General features: G+C 41.3%; 1 protein-coding gene across 5 annotated transcripts in view; it reads left to right on the forward strand.

Moving 5' to 3' along the window:
* The window catches only part of PLS3 (plastin 3), a 90,922-nt gene that overhangs the window by 36,487 nt on the left and 30,568 nt on the right, over nucleotides 1-23,867 (forward strand). For 3 of the 5 annotated variants that reach the window (XM_038588119.1, XM_038588120.1, XM_038588121.1), the window contains 2 exons: nucleotides 9,109-9,192; nucleotides 12,800-12,880. In XM_038588119.1, coding sequence (XP_038444047.1) covers nucleotides 12,808-12,880 — 73 coding nt within the window. In that variant the 5' untranslated portion in view covers nucleotides 9,109-9,192; nucleotides 12,800-12,807. Of the gene's footprint in view, nucleotides 1-9,108; nucleotides 9,214-12,799; nucleotides 12,881-23,867 lie in introns of all 5 variants that reach the window. The other 2 variants (XM_038588122.1, XM_038588123.1) reach the window with 2 other exon arrangements.

A 23,867-nucleotide genomic window follows, 5' to 3' on the forward strand; every position in this document is an offset into this window, starting at 1 on the left:
TTTTTTTGAGCCACGCCTCTACTCAGGATCCGACAGTGGATCATTATGGTGGGAGTATGGAAGAGGAAGATGGAATTAAGACTCTGTTCTTGAGATATAAACAATCTTTGAAATGAGACTAGCAGAGCAAGTAGTTAGACAAGTATTTGTGTGCTTTTATCGAAAGAAGGAATCCCTTTTATTGGGGAAGAATATTCTCGAAGCGAGTTGGAGGAGCTATATGGAGGAGGGGGCAGGTGAAATGAATCAACTAAGATGACAGATGTCCCAGCCAGATGGGCCTCATATGCACTTTTGTAACTAAGGGAGGAAGGCTGTAATGAAATTGCCAGATTTTGCTATAAGATTTGAAAGCCTGTAGGATTTGAAGAGGAAGGGCTACAGAGGGCAGAGTCACTGGGAAACATGCTCTGGAAGAGGGTGAGGCTTCTGCTAAACTATGAAGGCTGAGTACGATTTGGATAGGGAGAGGAGGAAAGTGACGAGGGCATTCTAAGTGTGAGAGGTGGACACAGAAGAGAGCCTTAGTGGGAGAGAGGGAAAGAGGAATGGGCAGGATAAAACAAAAGGTACTTATGTAGGAGTTAACAGGACACATTCAGGAGGATAGTTTTGATCAAAAAGCTAACTGAGTGTTGCTGAAATGTAAACCTGGTGAGGTATGTCCGGTAGGACCATTCCAGAGGACCTGAATATCAGGCAGAGATTAGACAAGCTCTTTTATTTTTTTTTTAAAGATTTTATTTGGGATCCCTGGGTGGCGCAGCGGTTTGGCGCCTGCCTTTGGCCCAGGGCGCGATCCTGGAGACCCGGGATCGAATCCCACGTCGGGCTCCCAGTGCGTGGAGCCTGCTTCTCCCTCTGCCTGTGTCTCTGCCTCTCTCTCTCTCTCTGTGTGTGTGTGTGTGTGTGTGACTATCATAAAAAAAATAAATAAATAAATAAATAAATAAATAAATAAATAAATAAATAAAAAATAAGATTTTATTTATTTATTCATGAGAGACACAGAGAGAGGCAGAGACACAGGCAGAGGGTGAAGCAGGCTCCATGCAGGGAGCCCGACGTGGGACTCGAACCCGGGTCTCCAGGATCATGCCCTGGGCTGAAGGCGGTGCTAAACCGCTGAGCCACCCAGGCTACCCTAGACAAGCTCTTTTAAACATAAGCAATTATAGCTTCCTAGAAGGGGACAGGCATGATCAAAATGATTGTGGGCACTAGCTGTGGGACATATTTTTATTCAGAAGATATTTATTGAAAATGCGCTGTGGAGGCACCTGGGTGGCTCAGTCGGTTAAGAGTCTGACCCTTGATTTCAGCTTAGGTCACGATCTCAGGGTCATGAGATCAAGCCCCACGTCAGGCTCCATGCTGGGCATGTAGCCTACTTGAAATTCTCTCCCTCTCCCTCTGCCCACCCCCTCCACTTGGATGCTCTCTCTCTAAAAAAAGAGAAAGAAAATGCACTGTGTTTATGCATTTTTCTAAGTGCCATGGTGAATACAGAGATAAGTAAGCCGTATCTTCACTCTAATAAGGTTATAGTCTTTTTGGGGAAATAAATTCATTCAAAAAGCTGTTATTCAGTAGGCTGCATAGCAAAATGGTTGAGAATACCATTTTGCTGCTTACCGCTTTAGTGGCAAGCAGACCTAGGTTTGAGACCTGGCTCTACCTCTCAAGAGCTGTGTGACTTTGGGAAAGTGACTCAACCTCTCTGAGCTCGTTTGCTCTTTTGTAAAATGAGAATAACCGTATCACCCGGTTTATAGAGTTTCTTCTGAGACGTAACTTTCATAATGCATATAAAGCATTTAGCAGAATGCACCTACATAATAAGTCCTCTGTAAATGTCAGCTGTAATGTAAACTTACAATAATATATTATTATATTATCTTAATTATTATTATTATCTACTCTGTAGGCACTGTGATCAGGGCTGGGAGTATGAAGATGAATGGGATATGGTCCCTTCCATCAAAGAGCTTTGTTATAAATGCTATCCTTGTGGTGACTGCATTTTCCCATTCAAACATTGGTGTACCTAGGCTCTGACAAGGTATTTAAAATTGGAGCTGTCTGAAAAAAATCCTGCGCTGGCTGTTATAGAAGAAAACATAGCCAGTACTGGGCAGAGGATTGTCATCTCAGGTGGGTTCAATCTGAAGAGACATCCTCAAAGATGTGTTTGAAGAGCAGAAAGGAGGGACAACTGGGTGGCTCAGCGGTTGAGCGCCTGCCTTTGGCTCAGCACGTGATTCCCCGTCCAGGGATCAAGTCCCACATCGGGCTCCCTGTGGGGAGCCTTCTTCTCCCTCTGCCTATGTCTCTGCCTCTCTGTGTCTCTCATGAATAAATAAATAAAATCTTAAAAAAAAAAGGAAGAGCAGATAGGAGATTGTGGAGAGCATTCCACTACAGAAAAAGCACAGGAGAGAAGGAATAGGGGAGGGGTAAGAAACGGTGGCCTGCTTGGGAAATGGACTTTTTCTTGAGTGTGAGTCAAGGGTGGCAAGCATGTGATGGGAAGTGACATTGGAAATTTACACAAGTATCAATACAGAAACATGTAGGGCCTTGAGTGTCACGCGTGAAAGGTGGGATTTTGTGTTTTGCAGAATCGATTGTAGATCTCTTCAGAGAGCTGGCAGGGTAGAGATTACATTGGAGGGACACCAGACTGGAGCTAGACCAGCTAAAAGGCTTTCGGAATAGGCCAGACATGAAGTGATCAGGGGCATGATGGAAGAATCCAGACTGCTTGTTTACTTCACCCCTCCCTGTGTTTGTTGTGGCCAGGCTTCAGTTTCAAATTTGTAAACCTGCAGAACATGAAAGGGAAACCTGATTTGGCCGGGGAGATAGCTGAAAAGGGGAACTAATGCAGCAGGAAGTTTAGTATAGACGAGATGCTGCCACTTTCCTGACCAGAAGCCTCCTCGCTGAGCTTCCTTCTCCCTTGGCCAGAGGGTCAAGTCCAGATTCTGAGTGTAGCCCTTCGAAAGTGGATCGTGACCTTCGGCTCCCCGTTGTGTGGGTCCTAAACCCGAGGCACAGTGCTCCAACCACCCTGCGTGTCTCCGCCTCCAGAATAGAATCTTCTCTTCACATCTCTGTGTCTAGAATGCCTTTACCAGTGATGTATGTCTGAGGAATTCCTACTAACGTTCCAAGATAAGGTTCAAAAGTCCTTCTGGGCTAACCTCCCATGACCCCCGCCACTGCTCTCACCCCACCACTCGGGAGATAGGACTCGGAGCGCGTGACAGCGCTACTATTATGTCTCGGTTTCTCTGTTTCTCCCACTAGATGGTAAGCTCTTGGAGAGAAGGGGACTTGGGGTCCTAATTCCCCATAGAGCACAGCACCCAACACAGTGCCTGGTGCCTGGGGAGCCTTCAGTTATGGACCAGATATAAATGAATAAGGGAGTGAATACGGTAGACAGTCAAGTTGAAATCATCTAGAAAGTCTTTTGGAAATACAGGTCAGGAGCTTGAATAATCATGGCAAGAGTAGGTGAGCTTCAGCTCAGTGTTGAGCACCCATGTGACCCGGGGCTGGTGCTGTTATCTTCCCTAACTAGGGAGGAGACAGGGCGGCAGTTTCTGTTGGTGCAGGTGAGTATGTGAAGTGTGGGTGTTCCAAAGCGCTGCCCGGTTTGGACAAAGGAGGGTGACACATACACCTCTTTCTGTTGACCTCTGTTGAATTATTCACACAGCGGTGGCACTGGTGTTTTTGGCTGTTTTTTTTTTTTCTTCATTGTGAAAGAATGTGGTTTTCCACGTTTTGCCCACCTTTTGTTGCTCTCTCCTTCGTGATGCGAGCTTAAATATGTGTTGCAAATCTCTGATTTAAGTAACCTGCCTCGCTTTCCCAATCATTATTTACCTGGCCTGCTAGTTAGTGGCTGGACCAGGTCTCTGGTTGAATGGCCCCCTGCCTTTGTCTCCTAGCTCCCTTTCAGTGGCCAGAAAAAGGAATGCAGAGTTCGTCACCAACTCCCGATTATCCACTGATGGGATTCCCAGAGTGTGGGCCCTGCCTCCCGCCCCAGTGCTGCTGCTGAACACAAAGATTAGCAAATAGGTCATTCAGTGGCTGCATTCCTCCAGTGAATCGCTGTAGGGGGTGAAAACTGGCACCCCTCCTCTCCTCCATCAAATACCTTTCAGAACTTGACTAATAGTTTCAGGTAGTTAGTTGTAGGTACACCTTCCTCAGCAAAAGATTTGTGTTCAGGATCTGAGTGTAGTTAAATGAGCCGGTGGAGTGGTTTCATAATTGCTGCATTGTTAGTCAAACTCTGTAATTAGGGATGACTTCACTGGCCTAAGATTTCTCTATGGGTGACGCCCTGAATTCAGACCCAGTCGGTCTGTCATACACCATATCCTTTTATGAAGAAACCGACAAAACAAGGGTTTTTGTTTCTGCTTTTTTTGAAAATCTGTTTTCCTTTGTCTCAGATGTTTAGGGAGAGGATCTGTGTTGGTTTTGTTGTTTTTTGTTTTGGGGGGTTTTATTGTTTTGTTTTCTGCAGCTTTCCCTTTATAGAGGCAGCCAGCAGAAGACCTAGGGAGGAAACAGAATTTGGGACAGATCAAAGTGCTTTGCAGATGAGAATTCAGAAAAATGCAGGGACCCTGGGAACTTTTACTTTTGATTAGTATTTCATTTGGCTACATTGAAATGAAAGGAAAATATTTCTATTTTCTTGAATATCAGCGTGTACACTTCCACCCCACCCCACCCCCACCCACCTCTCTCCCGTGTAAGAAAAAAATCACTTCTGTGGGAAGACAGGCTGGGGACTAAAAAATAAAAATAAATAAATAAAAGTCAGACTTTTCTTTTGGCCTGCCAATCACATACTGTGAACCTGAGGTTAAACTTTTTCTTCAGCAGGTGAATTTACGTTTCACCTCTTTACCTGTTACTTTTCATCACTGATAGAAAAAAAACTGTGCAGACTGGGAGGAATAGGACACTATTGACAAGCTGATAGGGATTTTTTTTAAAAGATTTTATTTATTTATTCATGAGAGAGACAGAGAGGCAGAGATACAGGCAGAGAGAAGCAGGATCCACGCAAGGAGCCCGACGTGGGACTTGATCCTGGGACTCCTGGATCATGCCCTGAGCTGAAATTGGTGCTAAACCGCTGAGCCACCCGGGCTGCCCAGATAGGGATTTTTTTAAGTGGTCCTGAAATGTTGAAAGTCAAATCTGCATTTTCAAATATATCTCCTGGACACTCTTCAAGTTGGAGTTAGAAACTAGCCTTGATGAAGGAGCCAAATTGAGTCATGGGTGAAGAGTGGCTGACAGGTTTCATGGGGCCCATCCTTCTTAAATTACTTTGACTAAAGGCTTCTAATTTTTATGTATGAAGGACATCTTTATACTCCGTAGTCAATAATTATAGGGCAAGTGGAAAAACTTTTCACAGACCCCATTTAAAAAGGTCTTACTAGGACTTATGTCTATTTTTATAAAGCCTCTCACTACTTCGACATTCACTTATTCCACCATTTTCTTTCACCAAGGATTTGCAGTTACTGTATTAATATTTTTTTACAGGGTAATTTCACATATGCCATCCTTAATCTGCATGAGGACCCTGGGGAAGGAGGTATTTATTGCTATTTTCAAATGGGGAGACTGGGAGCCAGACAAACTCGCTCTTAGACACCCTGCTAGGAAAGAGCAGAACTGTGCTCCCACTTGGTGTTTACTGATTCCACATTCCAAGTCGTTCTATCTTTCTGTTATAACACTCTACGACCCCGGGTGGGAACGACTATCACGGTGTTTAGGGCAATAATGAGGTTAAATCCCCGGTTTTGCTTCATAAGCCCCAGCCTAGGATGTTTTAGTCACTTTGAGAGAAAAAGACCCTAAAGTGCAGTGAAAAGGAATAGAGTTTCTGTAATTTGAATGTGTAAGATTTTCATTTTTAAAATCTTAATTGTAGGGGCACCTGGGTGGTTGAGCATCTGCCTTTGGCTCAGGTCATGATCCTGGGGCCCTGGGATTGAGTCCTGCATCGGGCTCCCTGCGTGAAGCCTGCTTCTCCCTCTGCCTGTGTCTCTGCCTCTCTCTGTGTGTCTCATGAATAAATAAATATCTAAAATCTTCATTTTAAAAACCTACCCGACAAGCTTTCCTGAATTATTTAAATGTGCTGTTTTTCTCCCAAGATAGGACTTAATGGCTTCATTTCCTTAAAGATAACATCAAATACCTATAAGTAGTCTTGAGGAAAAAAACTTCTTTTTAATCCATCATGGGAAAAGGCCTGCATTACATAAATTACTTTAAAAACTGACTTTGGGATACCTGGATGGCTCAGTCGGTTAAGCTTAAGCATCTGACTTCTGCTCTGGTCATGATCCCAGGGTCATGGAGCCCCAGCATCAGTCTCTCTGCTCAGGGGGGAGCCTGCTTCTTTCCTCTCCCACTGAGCCTCTGCTCTGCTCTGCTCTCCCGCTTTCTCTCTCTCTCAAATAAATTAAAAATTTTTTTGTTGGGCAGCCCAGGTGGCCCAGCAGTTTGGCGCCCCCTTCAGCCCAGGGCGTGATCCTGGAGTCCTGGGATCGAGTTCCACATCAAGCTCCCTGCATGGAGCCTGCTTCTCCTTCTGCCTGTGTCTCTGCCTCTCTCTCTCTCTCTCTCTGTCTCTCATGAATAAATAAATAAAATCTTTAAAAAATAAAAAAATTTTATTGTGACTTTTATCACTAAAGCATCTATTGTGAGCCTTTTATTTTTTTATTTTTATTTATTTTTTTTTGTGAGCCTTTTAAATTTGACTTTGGGGGCACCTGGGTGGCACAGTCCATTAAGTGTCTACCTTCCGCTTAGGACATGATCCCAGCGTCCTGGGAAGAAGCCCTGCATCAGACTCCCTGCTCAGCAAGGAGCTTGCTTCTCCTTCTCTCGCTCCCCCTGCTTGTGCTCTCTCTCTCTGTCAAATAAATAAAATCTTTTTAAAAATTGATTTTGTATTTCCTGGTTTTAGCTCTGGTGCTTCAGGGTAGCATTTATTTCATATAATTATAAATAAATGAAATTGGGTTTATTTAAGTGAGAGAGTCCTAAATTCAACTATTCTGTTATCCTGGACCAACTTGCCTGGAAATGTTTTGGGGATAAATGCATATTCCAGTTCTTTTTATTCATGTTCCAATGTGCCTCCTGAAGTCTCCTGTGAATCATAGGTGTTTTGGGGGAAGAAAACAATTTTTATTCTGCCCTTCTAGGTTCTTTGGCTGATCTAATGATATTGACATAAGACAGATTAACAAGAGAAAAACAACAGTTTAATGACCTGCATACCTCCTGTATCCAAGGGAGAGACCCAGGAAAACTGAGTAACTCCCTAAAATGGCTGAAGTCACCATCTTAAATACCACTTTCAGCTAAAGACAAAAGAAAATGCTGGGGGTGGAGAGTCAGTTACGGGAGGTGACCAGGAAAAGCATGGTAAACAACAGTAAGCTTGTTATGCAGATTTAAGACTACGCCTTCCCCCACTAGTAAGAGTTTCTAGAGATTTAGATATTCTCTTCCTGTAGAACAGGGAGACGCTCTGACAAATGGAGATTTCCTGTATGAATATAAATATTTCATACAAAAGGTTAACTTCTTTTCAGAGCTTCACTGCTGTTTGCTATTTCTTAAAACTAACCAGGTTAAAATAATCAATATGTCAAGGAGACATATTTCGGGATGGTATATTTTGCTCCCCTTCAGTGTAAAAGTAGTCACTTTAGGCTTTCGTTAAGACGGGAGGATGCCTGGGTGGCTCAGTCTCTTAAGCATCTGACTTCAGGTCATGACTCTAGGGTTGTGGGATCGAGTCCCCCCCCCTCCCCCCATTCATTGCAGCACACCGCCCCTCCATTGCATTACATTGGGCTCCCCACTCAGTGGGGAGTCTGCTTATCCATTTCCCTCTGCCCTCCTCATGTGCACATAAATGTGCACTTCCTCTCAAATCTAAAAAAAGACAATTAGAAATAAGAAATGAGAAAACTTGAAAGTATATTTTATTAATGCTGTGTTATATTTAAATTTACACTTTTGAAGTATAGTTGACATACAATGATTATTTTCAGCTATACAGCATAGTGAGTCAACAACGCTATACATTGCTCAGTACTCACCACCATAAGTGTAGTTACCATCTGCATTAATTTTTTTAAATGTTGCCTTGAAATCATTTCCGTGAGATCTAACTATTTCCTAATTTTGTAGGAAGGACAAAAGTACTTATGTCCTGGTCCATCTGAAAAGAAATTAATAATCTGAAAGTCTCCAGAGCCTTTTCCCTTCTATACCCTTATTGCAGCCACTAATTCCCTTTGTGTCAAATTATAATTATTTATGTGTTACCTTCCCCAGATTGTAAATTCCTTGAGGGCAGGAACTAGGCATACAAAAAAAAAAAAAAAAAAAAACAGATGCCTAAAATATTGGTAAAATGGTGTGAGGATGGAGGCCTTGTGTCTGTGTTGGGGATGAATATGAAGAAGAGGGAAAGAGATTTCTGCCCTGGTCAGCCTTGCTGCCTGCAACGGGAAGAAGGGTTTAGTCAGGGTTGAAGAGTCAGACAGGAGGGGTAGCTGTGTCTACAACCATCTCTGTCTAATGTGCTTTTTCATAAAGAAGGGATATGGTAGTATGAGAATAAAATCATTTGTCTTTTTTTTTAACTCACATAGTTTAGATCATTACTGATGTACAAACTGCCCAAACTGTAAAGGACCTTTAGAGACAACGGAGAGGCCACATATTTTAGATTTTCTGAGATGGTCTCACTTTCAAACTTTGTGGGCCATTGTTCTACATGGTATATAGTTCATGGAGATGGTTAATAATTTTGTATTGAAAACATGACTACTTAAAACTTGCATAAAGAAAATTGGAGTAAATCCTATATAGTATTTTTGTAATCAGAGTATTAACACCATAATAGTAAAATAAAGGATACAAATACTACCATTAGATTACAGTTTAACATATGAAAAAATAGCTTTTTACTCTTATTTTTTAAAATGCCTACTTCATATCTAACTGAAGATCTTTACTTTCTAGAGCCTCAGACTACTCTGGAAGGTGATTTACCTAATTTATCTACTGAGAAGTTTGTCCCTCTTCAGTGACATTTTAACATCATAGGTAAGAAAAGTTCATGCAGAAGTAAGTTTTGTTTTCTGTTTTTTAAAAGTATGGTTATGGGGGGCACCTGGGTGGCTCGATTGTCAGGCATCTGCCTTATGCTCAGGTCATGATCTCAGGGTTCTGGCATCAAGTGGCATCCAGCTCCCTGCTCCGAGGGGAGTCTGCTTCTCCCTCTCTTTCTTCCTCTCCCCACCCCCTCATGCTCACTTGCGCTCTCTCTCTCTCTCAAATAAATAAAATCTTTTTTAAAAATAAAATAAATAAAAAGTCTGTTTTTAGGGCACCTGGCTAGCTCTGCCAGTGGAGCATATGACTCTTGATCTCAGGGTCATGAGTTCGAGCCCCATATTGAGGGTAGAGTTTGCTTAATAAAAAAAAAATAATAAAATGGTTTAAAATAAATAAGTAAATAAAAGTCTGTTTCTATTTATTTTTTTAAGATTTTATTCATTTATTCATGAGAAACAGAGAGAGAGAGAATGAGAGAGGCAGAGACACAGGCAGAGGGAGAAGCAGGCTCCATGCAGGGAGCCCGATGTGGGGACTCAATCCCAGATCCTGGGATCACGCCTTGAGCCAAAGGTAGAGGCTCAACCGCTGAGCTACCCAGGCGTCCCAATGAGTTGGGGAGTAGTTTAATTGTTAACAAAAATGGGGTGGCTGGGTGGCTCAATTGGTTAAGTGGCTGCCTTCTGCTCAGGTCATGATCTCAGGGTCCTGGGATACAGCCCCACATCGGGCTCCTTTCTTAACAGGGAGCCTGCCTCTGCTTCAGGGACCCTGGGATCACAACCCGAGCCAAAGGATGCTCAACCACTGAGCCACCCAGGTGCCCCTAACATATACTTTTTTGAAAGGGTAACATCTTTAGGGCCATGAAACTATTTTGTTTGATACTGTAATGGGGGATACATGTCATTATGTATTTGTCCAAGCCCAGAGAAGGTATAGAGCAAGAATGAACTCTAAGGTTCTAAGATAAACCATGGACTTTGGTGAGTATGATGAGTCAGTGTAGGCTCATTGATTGTAGGGAAAGAGCCATCTGGGGGGTGGATGTTGATAACAGGATTGACTGTGCAGGCGAAGGCAGGGGGTGGATGAGGACTGAAATCTGTACATCTGGCTGTTTTGCTGTGAACCTAAAAGTGTCTTATAAAAGTAAAGTCCTTAAAAAAGACTGAGGAAAAAAAAGAAACAACAACAACAACAACAAAAAAAACCAAACCCAGAGCAACACATAATCATTTTCATGCCTTTCTGTCTTAGTATAAGTGCTGCCAAAGTGAGCACTTCATGCCTTTCTGTCTAAAAGTTGTTGGTAAGTTTGTATTTGGGGATTACCCATTGTGAAACAGACCTCCTTTCTCTATTTACAGGGCTTAGTAAAGTTTGTCTATAAAGGGCCAGATCATAAATGTTGTGGGCCAAGAGGCAAAATCAAGAATATTACATTCTTGGGATGCCTGAGTAGCCCAGCCGTTGAGCGTCTGCCTTTGGTTAAGTGTCTGCCTTCAGCCCAGGCGTGAACCTGGAGTCCTGGGCTCCCTGCAGGGAGCCTGCTTCTCCCTCTGCCTGTGTCTCTGCCTCTCTGTGTGTCTCTCATGAATAAATAAATAAAATCTTTTTTTTTTTTTTTTAATTACATTCTTGGGCAGCCCCAGTGGCGCAGTGGTTTAGCGCCGCTTGCAGCCCAGGCCGTGATCCTGGAGACCCTGGATCGAGTCCCACGTCTGACTCTGTGCATGGAATCTGCTTCTCCCTCTGCCTGTGTCTGCCTCCCTCTCTCTCTCTCTCTCTCTCTCTGTCTCTATGAATAAATAAATAAAATCTTTAAAAAAAATTACATACTTAATATCAAGGATATAATAACAATATTTCCATGAATTTTTGCTAACAACATTCAAAATATAACAATAGAGTACATTTTTTTGGAACACAGATCTACTGGTGAGAAAAATGGAATTCTTTCTTGGGAGGGGGACAGCCTTTCCCTTAATTGGGGTTCAGAGTTAACATGCCATGTCAAAATCGGCTGCAGGGATGCCTGAGTGGCTCAGTGGTTGAGTATATGCCTTCAGTTCGGGTTGTAATCCCAGGGTCCTGGGATTGAGTCCTTCATGAGGCTCCATGCAGGGAGCCTGCTTCTCTGTGTCTCTCATGAATAAATAAGTAAATTCTTTTTTTTTTTAATTTTTTTATTTATTTATGATAGGCACACAGTGAGAGAGAGAGAGAGGCAGAGACACAGGCAGAGGGAGAAACAGGCTCCATGCACCGGGAGCCCGACGTGGGATTCAATCCCGGGTCTCCAGGATCACGCCCTGGGCCAAAGGCAGGCGCTAAACCGCTGCGCCACCCAGGGATCCCAATAAGTAAATTCTTAAAAAAAAATCTACAGAATCAGCTGCAAGTGTTTATTTTTAAACACCATACTTAGCTGGGGGGCCATACAGAAATAAGCAGTGGTCCAGATTTGTCCCACAGGCCATAATTTGCCAACCTCAGCTCTGTCAGATAAATAGATAAAATAGGGCCAAATCGGAAAGGGTGTAAACCCAAATAAAAGAAGTTATATGAACAAGAATGGGTTTATTAGCACATATTTGTGTGTATTTCTTTATCAAAGTGAAATTCAATTTGCTTTAGTTGACTCCTTTAATAGGAGTGATTGATGGGTGTTAGTATACTATTTGAAAATCAGTGTTTTCAAGAACCGAGAATGGCCTTCCCTGGGGGGTCCAGAGGTGCAGCTTTACAGCTTGTCCTTATTTACACAATTTTGTTCAAAATACTCTGTTTGATTATGTAGGCATGCCATTTAAGGAGGCTTTGAAAGGTACAAAAGAATTGTCTCATTTTTTAATTAAAAAGATAACTGTATCAGCATTAAGTAATTAAAAGCATTCTTCATTTGAATATGTTAAAAAAAAAAGAAAATCAGTGTTTTCACATTGAATGATTTTTTTTATTTATTCATGAGAGACACAGAGAGAGAGAGAGAGAGGCAGAGACACAGGCAGAGGGAGAAGCAGGCTCCATGCAGGGAGCCCGACGCGGGACTCGATCCCAGGTCTCCAGGATCACGCCCTGGGCTGCAAGCGGCGCCAAACCGCTGCGCCACCAGGGCTGCCCACATTGAATGATTTTTTAAGTGACTTAATGGGAAAAAATGGTTGCAATGTGAGGTGATGGATGTGCTAACTAACCTTATTGTAGTAATCATTTCATAATGTATTAGTATATCAAATCATCATGGTATACACCTTAAACTCACACAATATTACATGTCAATTATATCTCAATAAAGCAGGAAAAAATGGAAGTAGCCAGGAAGAAAGAGAGAGAGATAAGGGCTTAATAAATCAATTACATATTCCCTGAATTTTTGGCCACATAATTTTTTTTTCCTGAATAACTTTTAGTAAATAATGACTTCTCATGTGGTTTTTCTTTACTGTGGCTTTACCTATAAATATGGGTATGTATTAGGATAGTTTTAGCAGTTTGCAGTTTAAGTTGTCTCTAAGATGAAAATTTCATGGGAATGCTTATATTCATCATAACAATCTTTCAGTCTTAAACTTTTTTTGTTTCTCTTTAGATCTTTAAATGGAGGAGATGGCTACTACTCAGATTTCCAAAGATGAGCTTGATGAACTCAAAGAGGCCTTTGCAAAAGTTGGTAAGTATTTTTTATAGCTTTAGTTGTAGCAAAGCCATCTTTATTTGGCCCTAGTGAAGGTTAATTCTCTAAAAAATTATATGAATGGTTGATCGTGAATCTTAGTATCATATTTTTGTGAGGTGAGGATTTGGAGCTTTCACCATATTCTCAGAGGGATGTATGACCCCCGAAAACATTAGATGATGTTTTACCTTTGCCTCATTTGCTTGGCTTTAGTGCCTTTTTTCATGGCTCTTCTGTGCCTTTGGATAATGCAGCCCATTGTGCCTTCTCACGTTACATTTAGTATCAGTAGAAGGTGGGAAGACCTAGCATGCCATTTGGTTTTTCCTTAAGCCTCATAGAACATGTCTTAGAATTTAGCAGGTATGGAAGCAGTTTATAGTATTTACAGTCCAAATTTTAGTGCTCAGGTCAAATCAGTAGAAGATAGTGGGAAAACAGGGTAAGAACTGATTATTGATGTATGCACTCACACGAGTCAACTTGGGCTTAGAGAGGTAAACTACTACTATTGGGTATTTCCTTGATGAAGGGGTATAAAGTCAGATCATAATGATTTGTCATTTAAATCAGGCTTGATTCTTTGACCTGTGTTGCAAATCTCATTAATGAAAAGTAAGGAAGTATACGTCTCTATCTATTCCCATACATTCATGACCAGAATTTTCTGTGAAGGCATTTAGTAAGCATGCCTTGGGAAGGATAATGACCGCCTCCCCACCAAAGTGACTATTCATAATCTCATCAGAATTCTAAGTAGAAAAAATGGTTAGGCCTGAATTTAACACATTTTCTGTGTGTATGAAAAACAAAAAAAGCAGTCTGTTGGCTGGCCATAGATACTACTTGCTGTAAGAAGAGTACTACCCAGTCTGATACGAGATTGATTACAAGAAAACAGCAGATGAATTCCTAGCTGCAAGGCTTTTAAAATCTCATTACTCTGTAGAAATAGCCTTATAATTGTTTTAGGGTTGCATATCCTTTGAACCTTCTTTTTTCCTTCTACTCCTCTTTCAGTGTTAGGGACAGCCTAATTTATCTCTTTATGACTAGAAGTTTGGAGTAAGGACCAGGACTTATTATTGCCATTATTGAATCTCCAAGGCCTTGCTTCCTAAAAAAAAATAAAATAAAATAAAAAAATAAAAAAAAGTCTATTGTTGAATACAGACCTTGTTCTCATGTGAAGCATCTTGGCCATAATTGTGTGCAATACCTTTTTTAAAATTTAAAGCAGGGGATCCCTGGGTGGCGCAGTGGTTTAGCGCCTGCCTTTGGCCCAGGGCGCGATCCTGGAGACCTGGGATCGAATCCCACGTCGGGCTCCCGGTGCTTGGAGCCTGCTTCTCCCTCTGCCTATGTCTCTGCTGCCTCTCTCTCTCTCTCTCTCTGTGTGTGTGACTATCATAAATAAATAAAAATTTAAAAAAAATTTAAAATTTAAAGCTATTCATGTATGATTGACTTGATGGAACTGGAATACTGTTATCAGTAAAGGAGTTTCATTACTCCTTCAAAGCTTTAATGAAATGAAGAGGGTTGACCAGTTGTCTCCATGGAGGAACCAGGGTTAAATTGCAGGAAGTGAGGGATCAGTTAGAGCTTAGACTGCAAGAGAGGGTCATCATAGAACTACTGTCTTATTTTAAATCCTACATCTGGGCAACCTGGGTGGCTCAGCGGTCTAGCGCCACCTTCAGCCCGGGGTGTGATACTGGAGACCCAGGATCGAGCCCCAAATCGGATTCCTTGCGGGGAGCCTACTTCTCCCTTTGCCTATGTTTCTGCCTCTCTCTCTGTGTGTCTTCCATGAACAAATAAATAAAATCTTTAAAAAATAAAAATAAAATAAATCCTACATCTTGGAGGGGTTAGGGTAGACAAAGAGATTCCCAAAGGCACAAGATTGGACCATACATCTTACTGATGTCCCTAACAGGCACATGTTCATTCCTGAGAGATGCAGACTCTTATTGTTGTATATGCCGTAAATCAAAATCCTGGATTCCATTATTCTACCTGCTCTGCATATTATTCTTTTGTATCCCCTGCTCAGCATCTAGCTCAGTGTTGCACGCATACTAGGTTCTCAATCAGTATTTAATTGACTGAATCCCAAGGAATTACACGTACTATTTACATGTTCTGAGACTTTGTCATTATCAACTGTAAACTAAAAGGGCCTCTGTTATGAAGATTTTCATCATGGTGGAATTTATTGCTAGAGGTTTTGGCCATGACATTGTAGCACATAAAAAAATTTTTTTTCGGCATAATAAAGGCTTGTGTGTAGTCTGCCTTTTAGAAAAGTGTTTAAAGACCCGGCTGAATCTTTTTATTTTCCTTTAAAATTTTTGTAGTTTGTAGTTCTTTCTTATGGAGCCCTCAGGCAACTGTCAAAGGTGTTATGGAAATCTTTTTTTCCTTTTTTTTTTTTTTTTTTTCATTCAGGGAAACCTGATTTGAAAAACAAGCTCTAGAACTTATTTTCCTGTCAAGGACAATTCTTTCTTATTGGTGGGGGGAGGACAGGGAGGACCACTTTGTCTCTGTTTAGTTGTGACAAAATATGGAAATCATTATGTGATTTTTCCCATCTATTAACAATAATAGCCTTGATTATCTCTTTAGAAATTCAGCAAAATCATAGTGTGTGAGGAAAATCTCTGTAATTACCACTAACTATAGGTTTTGTCCAATCAATTAATAGTGCTTTGAAATTCTCTTTACTAGCAGTAAATCCAGTATTAAGATTTAAAGTTCTTCTTTCGCTCACTTTCTGCACCTGCTTAGTGTTAAGCTCCAAGCAGTATATTTTCATTTAATTATTTTAATTTTCTCAACATTTGTTTCCAGTGTTTCCCACTGGGATAGTAGAAGCCTTGGCTCTGTCCCCCGCCCCCCCCCATAATGTTTCCGTTTTAGCTTAAATGCGTAAGTTCTTTCTACAGAAGAATAAATAAAACTTTCAGAACACTTAAGAAGTAAATATTTTTCCAACTAGAAAATGTCTTTTACCTTCTGAGAATTTAATCTTGTTATAGAAGCTAGAAGTCATTTGGATGATTACTTGTCATAAAGATAAATTCATGTAATGTAAATCTTTTCAGATTGACCTTACTCCTGAAACACTGACATCTTTTTCCTCTCCTAAGCAATTGCTACTGAGCTTTAAAAAAACAAAGACACAAATTCAGCACTTTTGAAATAAAAGAATAACGGGGTTTTGTAAATGGCTAGGAATACCACGGGTATATTCCTTTGTGGCTGCCCACCAAACGAAGTCAAAAAATTCTGGTTATGGTGATTTTCTCCTCTCAGGAAGTTGAGTTGTTTCAAATTACTTGATATTCTTTAGTACATAAAAACCACATCAGGATGATGCCACAAGGGATCCCTGGGTGGCGCAGCGGTTTGGCGCCTGCCTTTGGCCCAGGGCACAATCCTGGAGACCCGGGATCGAATCCCACGTCGGGCTCCCGGTGCATGGAGCCTGCTTCTCCCTCTGCCTGTGTCTCAGCCTCTCTCCTCTCTCTGTGTGACTATCATAAATAAATAAAAAAAAAAAAAAAAAAAAAAAAAGGATGATGCCACAAGAAGCACAGTGGTTTAATTTACTTTTAGTATTCAATAAAACTACACCAGTGCATATTTGTTTAATTATGACTTGAAAAATAAGACCTATAGGCCAACCAAAAAGATAACTAACTAGTGCTATTTCACTGAGCCATCTACTTAATCATCAGTGGAATACTATAGATGAAGTCTTGGGATGGCAGGGAAACCATGTTTTGATGGTGTGGAAGATAGGAGAACTAATATGTGGATGGGTAGGCTTCAGAGCAAGAGCACACGTGTTTGTGTGTGTGTGTGTGTGTGTGTGTGTGTGTGTGTGTGTGTGTGAACGTGCTCATGTCAGTTTGTGTGGACGCGTGTGTGTATTTTTTAAGTCGGAGAGTGGCAGCAGGTGGGAACTGATGGCCAAACTGCTGGAAATTTTGAGTTGGGAAAGGATAGATAGACAACATGTATGATCGCCTGCGTTCAGCCTTCCAATCTTGCCCAGCCTTCAGCTCCACTTGACCTCCACCTTTGAGGATCCACCATTAGTGGAAGTAGTGACCTCTCTTCTACCCTTAACTGGGACTCATTATACTTCTCTTTATTTGCTGGAATGAGCTACCTCAAAAGGTATAAGCTGTGAAAGGCAAAACTCATGCTTAGTTAAGCATCTGGAGATAGTTTAGCAGCTGCCTTTTCTAAAGTTTTAATGCCTAATGAAAGCTCGACTTTGCTGCTTAGATCTTAGGATGGAATATAACCTAAATTCTTCTGCACAAGTCTTTTGGCTGAGTCTCCTAAGTCATTATGTAAGGGCATTCAGGATCGCGTATGTGCATACCACACGTGTGTAGATCCATTACTATTAGACACCTAAATTCTTTTTGCCCTTTCTTTTTTAGCGCGAAAATTTTGTGGAATATATTGGTTGAACTAAATGGAACTTTTTAGATCCCAGCTTTTCGAAAGGATGTGCATCTGTACTTGATTGGATTTCTTCTTTAGGTTCTAATGAGCACTGTCCGTGATGGGTTAGTAAAGAGGTTGCATGTGTGTTACAGATGAGGGCACACATATGCAACCTCTTCTAGATTTAGACAGATTCAAAGATGGTTAAAGCAACACAGACATACCCACAACCTGGGAGTCAAAGGAAATCCCGGTTTTCCTTACAGTCAGGTTGGTAAGATGAAGCAGCACCCCAAAAGATGCATTTGAAGTAATGGATTGCGCCACATACCACCTGGACATGGGCAGTGTAAAACAGCAGCTAAAATCAAAACCACTTGAATTCTGGCTCAGCTTTCCCCAGACGACTACTTAAAATAGCTTAAATAACAGGATGCAAGGGGAGGGAAAACATTTCCTTTTAAGGATATGCATTCTTGGTGTGATTCAAACTTCTGCAGGAACATGGCTGTATAATAAGTTTATTTACTTTGAGGTTACTTGGGGGAGGGTGTTGAGAGTTAACTGGCATTTAAAATAATACTTGGTACAAGAGCATGATGGGGTTTCTTTTAAGACAGAATGCAGATGTGAAGCTACATGTGTCATCAGAGAGACACACACACAGAGACAGAGCGACAGACAGAATCTGTTGTTACAAATGGTCGGTTCCTTTCTGATGAATCCAGCAGCCAATACGAAAGACAGGCTTCTCTGGTGCAGCACTGGGAGCCTGTTAGTGATTTTTTTTTTTTTTTAAGTGTAGTGATTTCTCTTTATTTTTTTTTTATTTTTATTTATTTATTTTTTTTTTGTGATTTCTCTTTAAAAATAAGAACACTTGGTCAATTGACTGAAATTTTGGCTGTTTACTTTCTGCGGGAACTTTGTTCAGTGGAGAGGTGTGCAGTTTCTTTTTTCCTGCCGTTCATTAATGTCGACTCCTACCCACTATATTTTCTGAACCCAAAGGTTGAGACCTGCTTGCCCAGAAAGATTAAGGACGCTCTAGATAATACAGGCTGTGATAGTATCTACCTTATCAGGCAGTTGAAAACAGGATGCTGAAACAGAGGCGTCTTCGAAATGGCAAAACCCGTTCGACCCCATGCCAATGTGTAGTTAAAGAAGACGTGGCAAACGAGCCAGAAGGAGGTTCCAGATTATTGGCAGCTTTTATGAGAAAATACAGGGCTGCCACTATGCCGAAGGTTGTGATGTTAGTTTCCAGTTGTTAAAACTGTTTTCAATCTAGGTCTATGTTTTTTGGGTCAGTTTGTTATTAGATTCTCATGTTTGTGTCAAAACTCAGAATAGAAAAAGATCACCACCAAACAGTTTTGGGCTCCTGGTTAATAATGTCGCCAGTAGGGGCGCCTGGGTGGCTCAGTGGTTGAGCGTCTGCCTTCGGCTCAGGTTGTGATCCTGGGGTCATGGGATCAAGTCCTGCATCGGGCTCCTCACAGGGAGCCTGCTTCTTTCTCCCTCTGCCTGTCTCTCTCTCTCTCTCTCTCTCTCTCTCTCTCTCTCTCATGAATAAATAAATGAAATCTTTAAAAAACAATAATGTCACCAATAAGATGGAAGCTTTCTAAAATGCCATTGTGCTATCTCATTTTCTGGCTTTCCAAAGCACAGCATAATAGATCTCTGATAATAGTTTAAGGATGTGTGTGTGCGCGCGCGCACATGCACACGCGTGTGTGTTTTGGCGGGGGATAGGAAATAAAATTAGCATAAAACTCTTTAAAAATAATTGCACCCTATTTTGTCTTTCAAGTACTTTTCCAGCTGGGAGATTTTGTAAAATTAATTGCAAGCTGCCTTTTTAGGCTCCCTCTGCCTTTTTATTGAAATTGAAATTGTTGTCTTCAAAAAGATATGATTTAGGAGTTCTAAGAAAGGCTTGCTATAATTTACTAGTACTTAACACTAAAATGTCTTTGATGACAGGAGGTAGTACGAGCTAGATCTGCCGATAAAATATGGGAGAATTGCAGAGTAGGTAAAACTTCTAAAATATGTAAAACTAGATGTATATAATCGATGATTCTTTTCCCATCTTGGGAAGGATAGAGGATAGCTAGATATTCCAAGTGTCTCCTATTTTCACAAAGATTTTAAAGCCACAGTTTCGGGCAAACCCGGTGGCTCAGTGGTTTGGTGCCACCTTCAGTCCAAGGCCTGATTCTGGAGACCTTGGATCGAGTCCCACGTCGGACTCCCTGCATGGAGCCTGCTTCTCCCTCTGCCTGTGTCTCTGCTTCCCTTTCTCTGTGTCTCTCATGAATAAATAAATAAAATCTTTATAAAAAAAAAAATAAAGCCACAGTTTCAAGGAAGAACCTATTTTCACAAGGATTTTAAAGCCACAGTTTCAAGTAAGAACCAGAGAGAGTCGCTCTGATTAATTTCTCTCTCTTTGGTATCTAACTCTGCCTGCCACAGAGTAGGTACCCTGCTTGGTCTGGAGGCTCACTTATGCCAAACAAGTGCACACGGTATTTCTTAATACAGTCAGAGCAGGTCTCTACATTTAGGACAGGAGAAGTCCTGACCTGACAACCAGCATGGGTTGTCTACTTGGGTACTCCTTAGTGGGTGTGTTCACTTAGAAAACCAAATTACAGATCTGAAGGCTGCCGGGTGGGGACAGGATTAGAACAAAGGGAATGAGATTGAATGTTATTTAAGGGATATTTCTGTCATTATGGTTTCCTGGTGAATTGCCATTCGGTCTCTTAGTGCTATTTCTGTGTTTTTTTTTTTTCTTATTGTTTGTTTAATTCTGTTTCTAAAATGCTCATTAGATTAGAGCATTCTTTTCCTGGTTAATAGTTGAGAAGCAGAATTTTTTTCCCAAAAATTTTTTTCCCATTGCTTGTTATATGCAAGGTACTGTGCAGTGGATTGAGGTAGAGATAAAAAGATTTAGAAGCGTCTCTGTTAAGAAATTTGCAACCTAATAAAGTAGATGGCTGTGTTATGACAAAGTCTTACTCCAGCAAGCCCCTTTAAAATGTTCCTGTCACTAACAGCATCTGTTTATTACTACTCTTACTTCAGAATGGAGTTTCCACATGTGGTTATTTTATATTACTTATATTTTAGGGTGGGTACTTCCTGACATCTTTTAGTCACATCAGTGAACTGTCTTCTAATTAATGGCCAACAGAGGTTATTTCAGAGAGGGCTCACGCAAATGCTGATTCTCACCCTCCCCCCCACCCCCCCTTGAACACCTCCGTTCTACCCTCAGGCTAAGAAACTGCCAAATGGACTAGACTCTGGGAAGTCTAGTCTGGAGGGGAACCTTGGTCAGTTTCATGCAGTTTTGAATTCACAGTTCTCCGATATTTATTTTAAAACATCTCTGCCTTCTGCTTCTGTTATATCACTGAAAATATAAAAGGAACAATTAACCACCTGTTATATGCTCAGTCAAAACTGGAGCCAATCAGGGATGCCTGGGTGGCTCAGTGGTTGAGCATCTGCCTTCGGCTCAGGTTGTGATCTCAGGTCGTGATCTCGGTGTCTTGAGATCAAGCCCTGCATCGGGCTCCTCGCAGGGAGCCTGCTTCTCTGTCTGTGTCTCTGCCTCTCTCTGTCTCTCAGGAATAAATAAGATCTTAAAAAAAAAAAAAAAAAAACTGGAGCCAATCACAGATTAAATTATCCTCAGATAAGTCATTTCAGGTGTAAAATAGAATACATTGTGAAATTTTTTTAAAGATCAATTTATTTAAGTTAGAGTGCATGAGCGGGAGAGGAAGAGGGAGAGAATCCTCAAGTAGACTCCCCACTGAGCACAGAGCCTGACAGGGCTCAATCTCAGGACCCTGAGATCATGACCCAAGCCAAAGTCAAAATATCTTAAAAATATCTTTTGATCGGAAATTGCCAAATGGACAAAGTTTTGACAGTGGCAAGGAATAAGCTAGCTTTCCCTAAAAGTTAGAAACACGAAGGACTGTTCTATTGAGATGATGTGATATAATAGTGATCAGAATGTTAGTACTGTATATCTGTTTTTTTTTTAATATCTATTATGATTTTACCTCATATTTTTGGAAAGAATGTGTGTATATGTGTGGTTTGTGAAGTCTTGGCTACTCAAATTTAGAATCAGAGTGTGTTAGAGTCAAAAAAGGGAACTTGGAGGCCATTTGATCCAAAGGACTCCTTTTACAGATGGGAAAATGAAGGCCTAGAGAGGTGACTTATGCAAATCCTATGTCCCATTACTCACACTTGAATCCCTTCAACTATGCTGTGTATCTTTCACTATGTCACATTTACACCCTAGTACCGAGGTCTATTTTAACTTTTTAATTTATATTATTTTATTGGGGGGGAGGTGGGGGAGGAAGAGAATCTTAAACAGGCTTAAACACACCCAGCATGGAGCCCAACACGGGCTCAAGATCCCAAGATCATGACCTGAGCCAAAACCAAGAGTCAGTCAGTCACTCAATCAACTGAGCCACCCAGGCACCCCTCTAATTTTAACTTTTTAAAGAAAATGGAAGTGGGATGCCTGAGTGGCTCAGCGGTTGAGCCTTTGGCTCAGGGTGTGATCCCGGAGTCCCAGGATCGAGTCCCACATCAGGCTCCCTGCATGGAGCCTGCTTCTCCCTCTGCCTGTGTCTCTGCCTCTCTCTCTCACTCTCTCTCTCTCTCATGAATAAATAAATTAAATCTTTTTAAAAAAATAAAATGGGAGAAACAAATTGGTTTATGCATGGGGAAAAATAGTGTATTTAAACTCAAGAATTTCATTCATCAAAAGTTGCTAAAATCCTGCCATAGTATCATGTGGATTACTTTGTTCTTTATAGCAACTGCAGATGTTGTTGCTAGATTGATTTCTACATAAACACTTAGTAAAGTGTTTGATATATGGCCTTTTATTAATTCAAACAAAGAAAGTAAAGATGTGCCCTAGGGAGATTAAGTGCTCTTTGTCGAAGGAAATATTCGTGATTTTCAGAAGTTTGAGGTAGTTTGAGGATGATGTTTTAGAAGTACAGATACTCTGATAGATTTAAACGTACCGGTTAGGTTTCAGAGTATTTGTTTGACTCTAGAAGTGTACTTCATTAAAATTAAACCTGGAATTTCATCAGCCGTCAAAGTATTGGGGAAATGGTTTCACATAGGATATTTAATATTAGAATAGTGGACAGGGCCGTCCGGGTGGCTCAGCGGTTTAGCGCCACTTTCAGCCCAGGGCGTGATCCCGGGGTTCGGGGATCAAGTCCCATTTTGGGCTCCCTGAATGGAGCCTGCTTCTCCCTCTGCCTGTGTCTCTGCCTCTCTCTCTTTCTGTGTGTCTCTCATGAATGAATGAATTAATGAATTAATTAATTCTAAAAAAAAATGGTTGACAAAAATTGACTACTATGAATGACACTTAGATCACACTGAGAATAAGGTCCAAAGTACTTTCCATGGCCTGTCTGCGTGTACATGATCAGCTCCCTGACCTCATCCCTCACCTTCTCCATTGTTCACGCCACTCAATTCATACTGGATTTTTGCTCTTCTCAAAACATACCAGACACTCTTCCATATCACAGACTTTGCATTTGCTCTTTCCTCTACTTGAAATCTCTTCTCCCAGATATCTACTACATGATTTGCTCCCTCACCTCCAATAAGTCTTCATTCAAATACAACTTCGTCAAAGCAACCATCCTTGACCACACTGACATTTTGAGCTTCATAATTCTGTATTGTGGAAGGAGGTCATATGTGTTATAGGGTATTTGGCAGCTCTGCACACGGGATGCCAGGAGCATCCTCCCTCACACCAGCCCTCACCCTAGCCTGCAGTTGTGGCAACCAAAAATGTCTCCAGACATTTCTGAACGTTCCCTAGGGGAGGGGGGCAAAACATCCCCCAGTATGATTCCTTTCCCTGCCTTTCAACACATCACTTATGTTATATTGCATTATATATATATTTTATAGTCCTGTCTCACCGTATATGGGTTTTTTTTGTGTTTTTTTTTTTTTAAGATTTTTATTTATTTATTCATGAGAGACACAGAGAGAGGCAGAGATGTAGACAGAGAGAGAAGCAGGCTCCATGCAGGGAGCCCGATGCAGGACTCGATCCGGGGACTCCAGGATCATGCCCTGGGCTGAACGCAGGCGCTAAACCGCTGAGCCACCCAGGCGTCCCTGTCTCACTGTATATGTTATTTGCTTAGTAGTTGTTATTAGAATGTGAACTCTGGGACACCAGGACTTTTCTTTTGTTGGTGGCAGCATCCCCAATTCCCAGAACAGTACCCAGTATGGTTTTAAAGGAACATATCAAATAGATTAATTTCACAGTACATTTTCTTGAGTAGTGCTGTGGTCCTCTCGAGTCATTTCTCTATTGAGATTGCATCCTTTTGGGGATCCCTGAGTGGCTCAGCGGTTTAGCGCCTGCCGTCAGCCCAGGGCCTAATCCTGGAGA

The sequence above is a fragment of the Canis lupus genome, chromosome X, assembly GCF_011100685.1.
Source record: "Canis lupus familiaris isolate Mischka breed German Shepherd chromosome X, alternate assembly UU_Cfam_GSD_1.0, whole genome shotgun sequence".
In the NCBI taxonomy this organism is placed as follows: domain Eukaryota; kingdom Metazoa; phylum Chordata; class Mammalia; order Carnivora; family Canidae; genus Canis; species Canis lupus.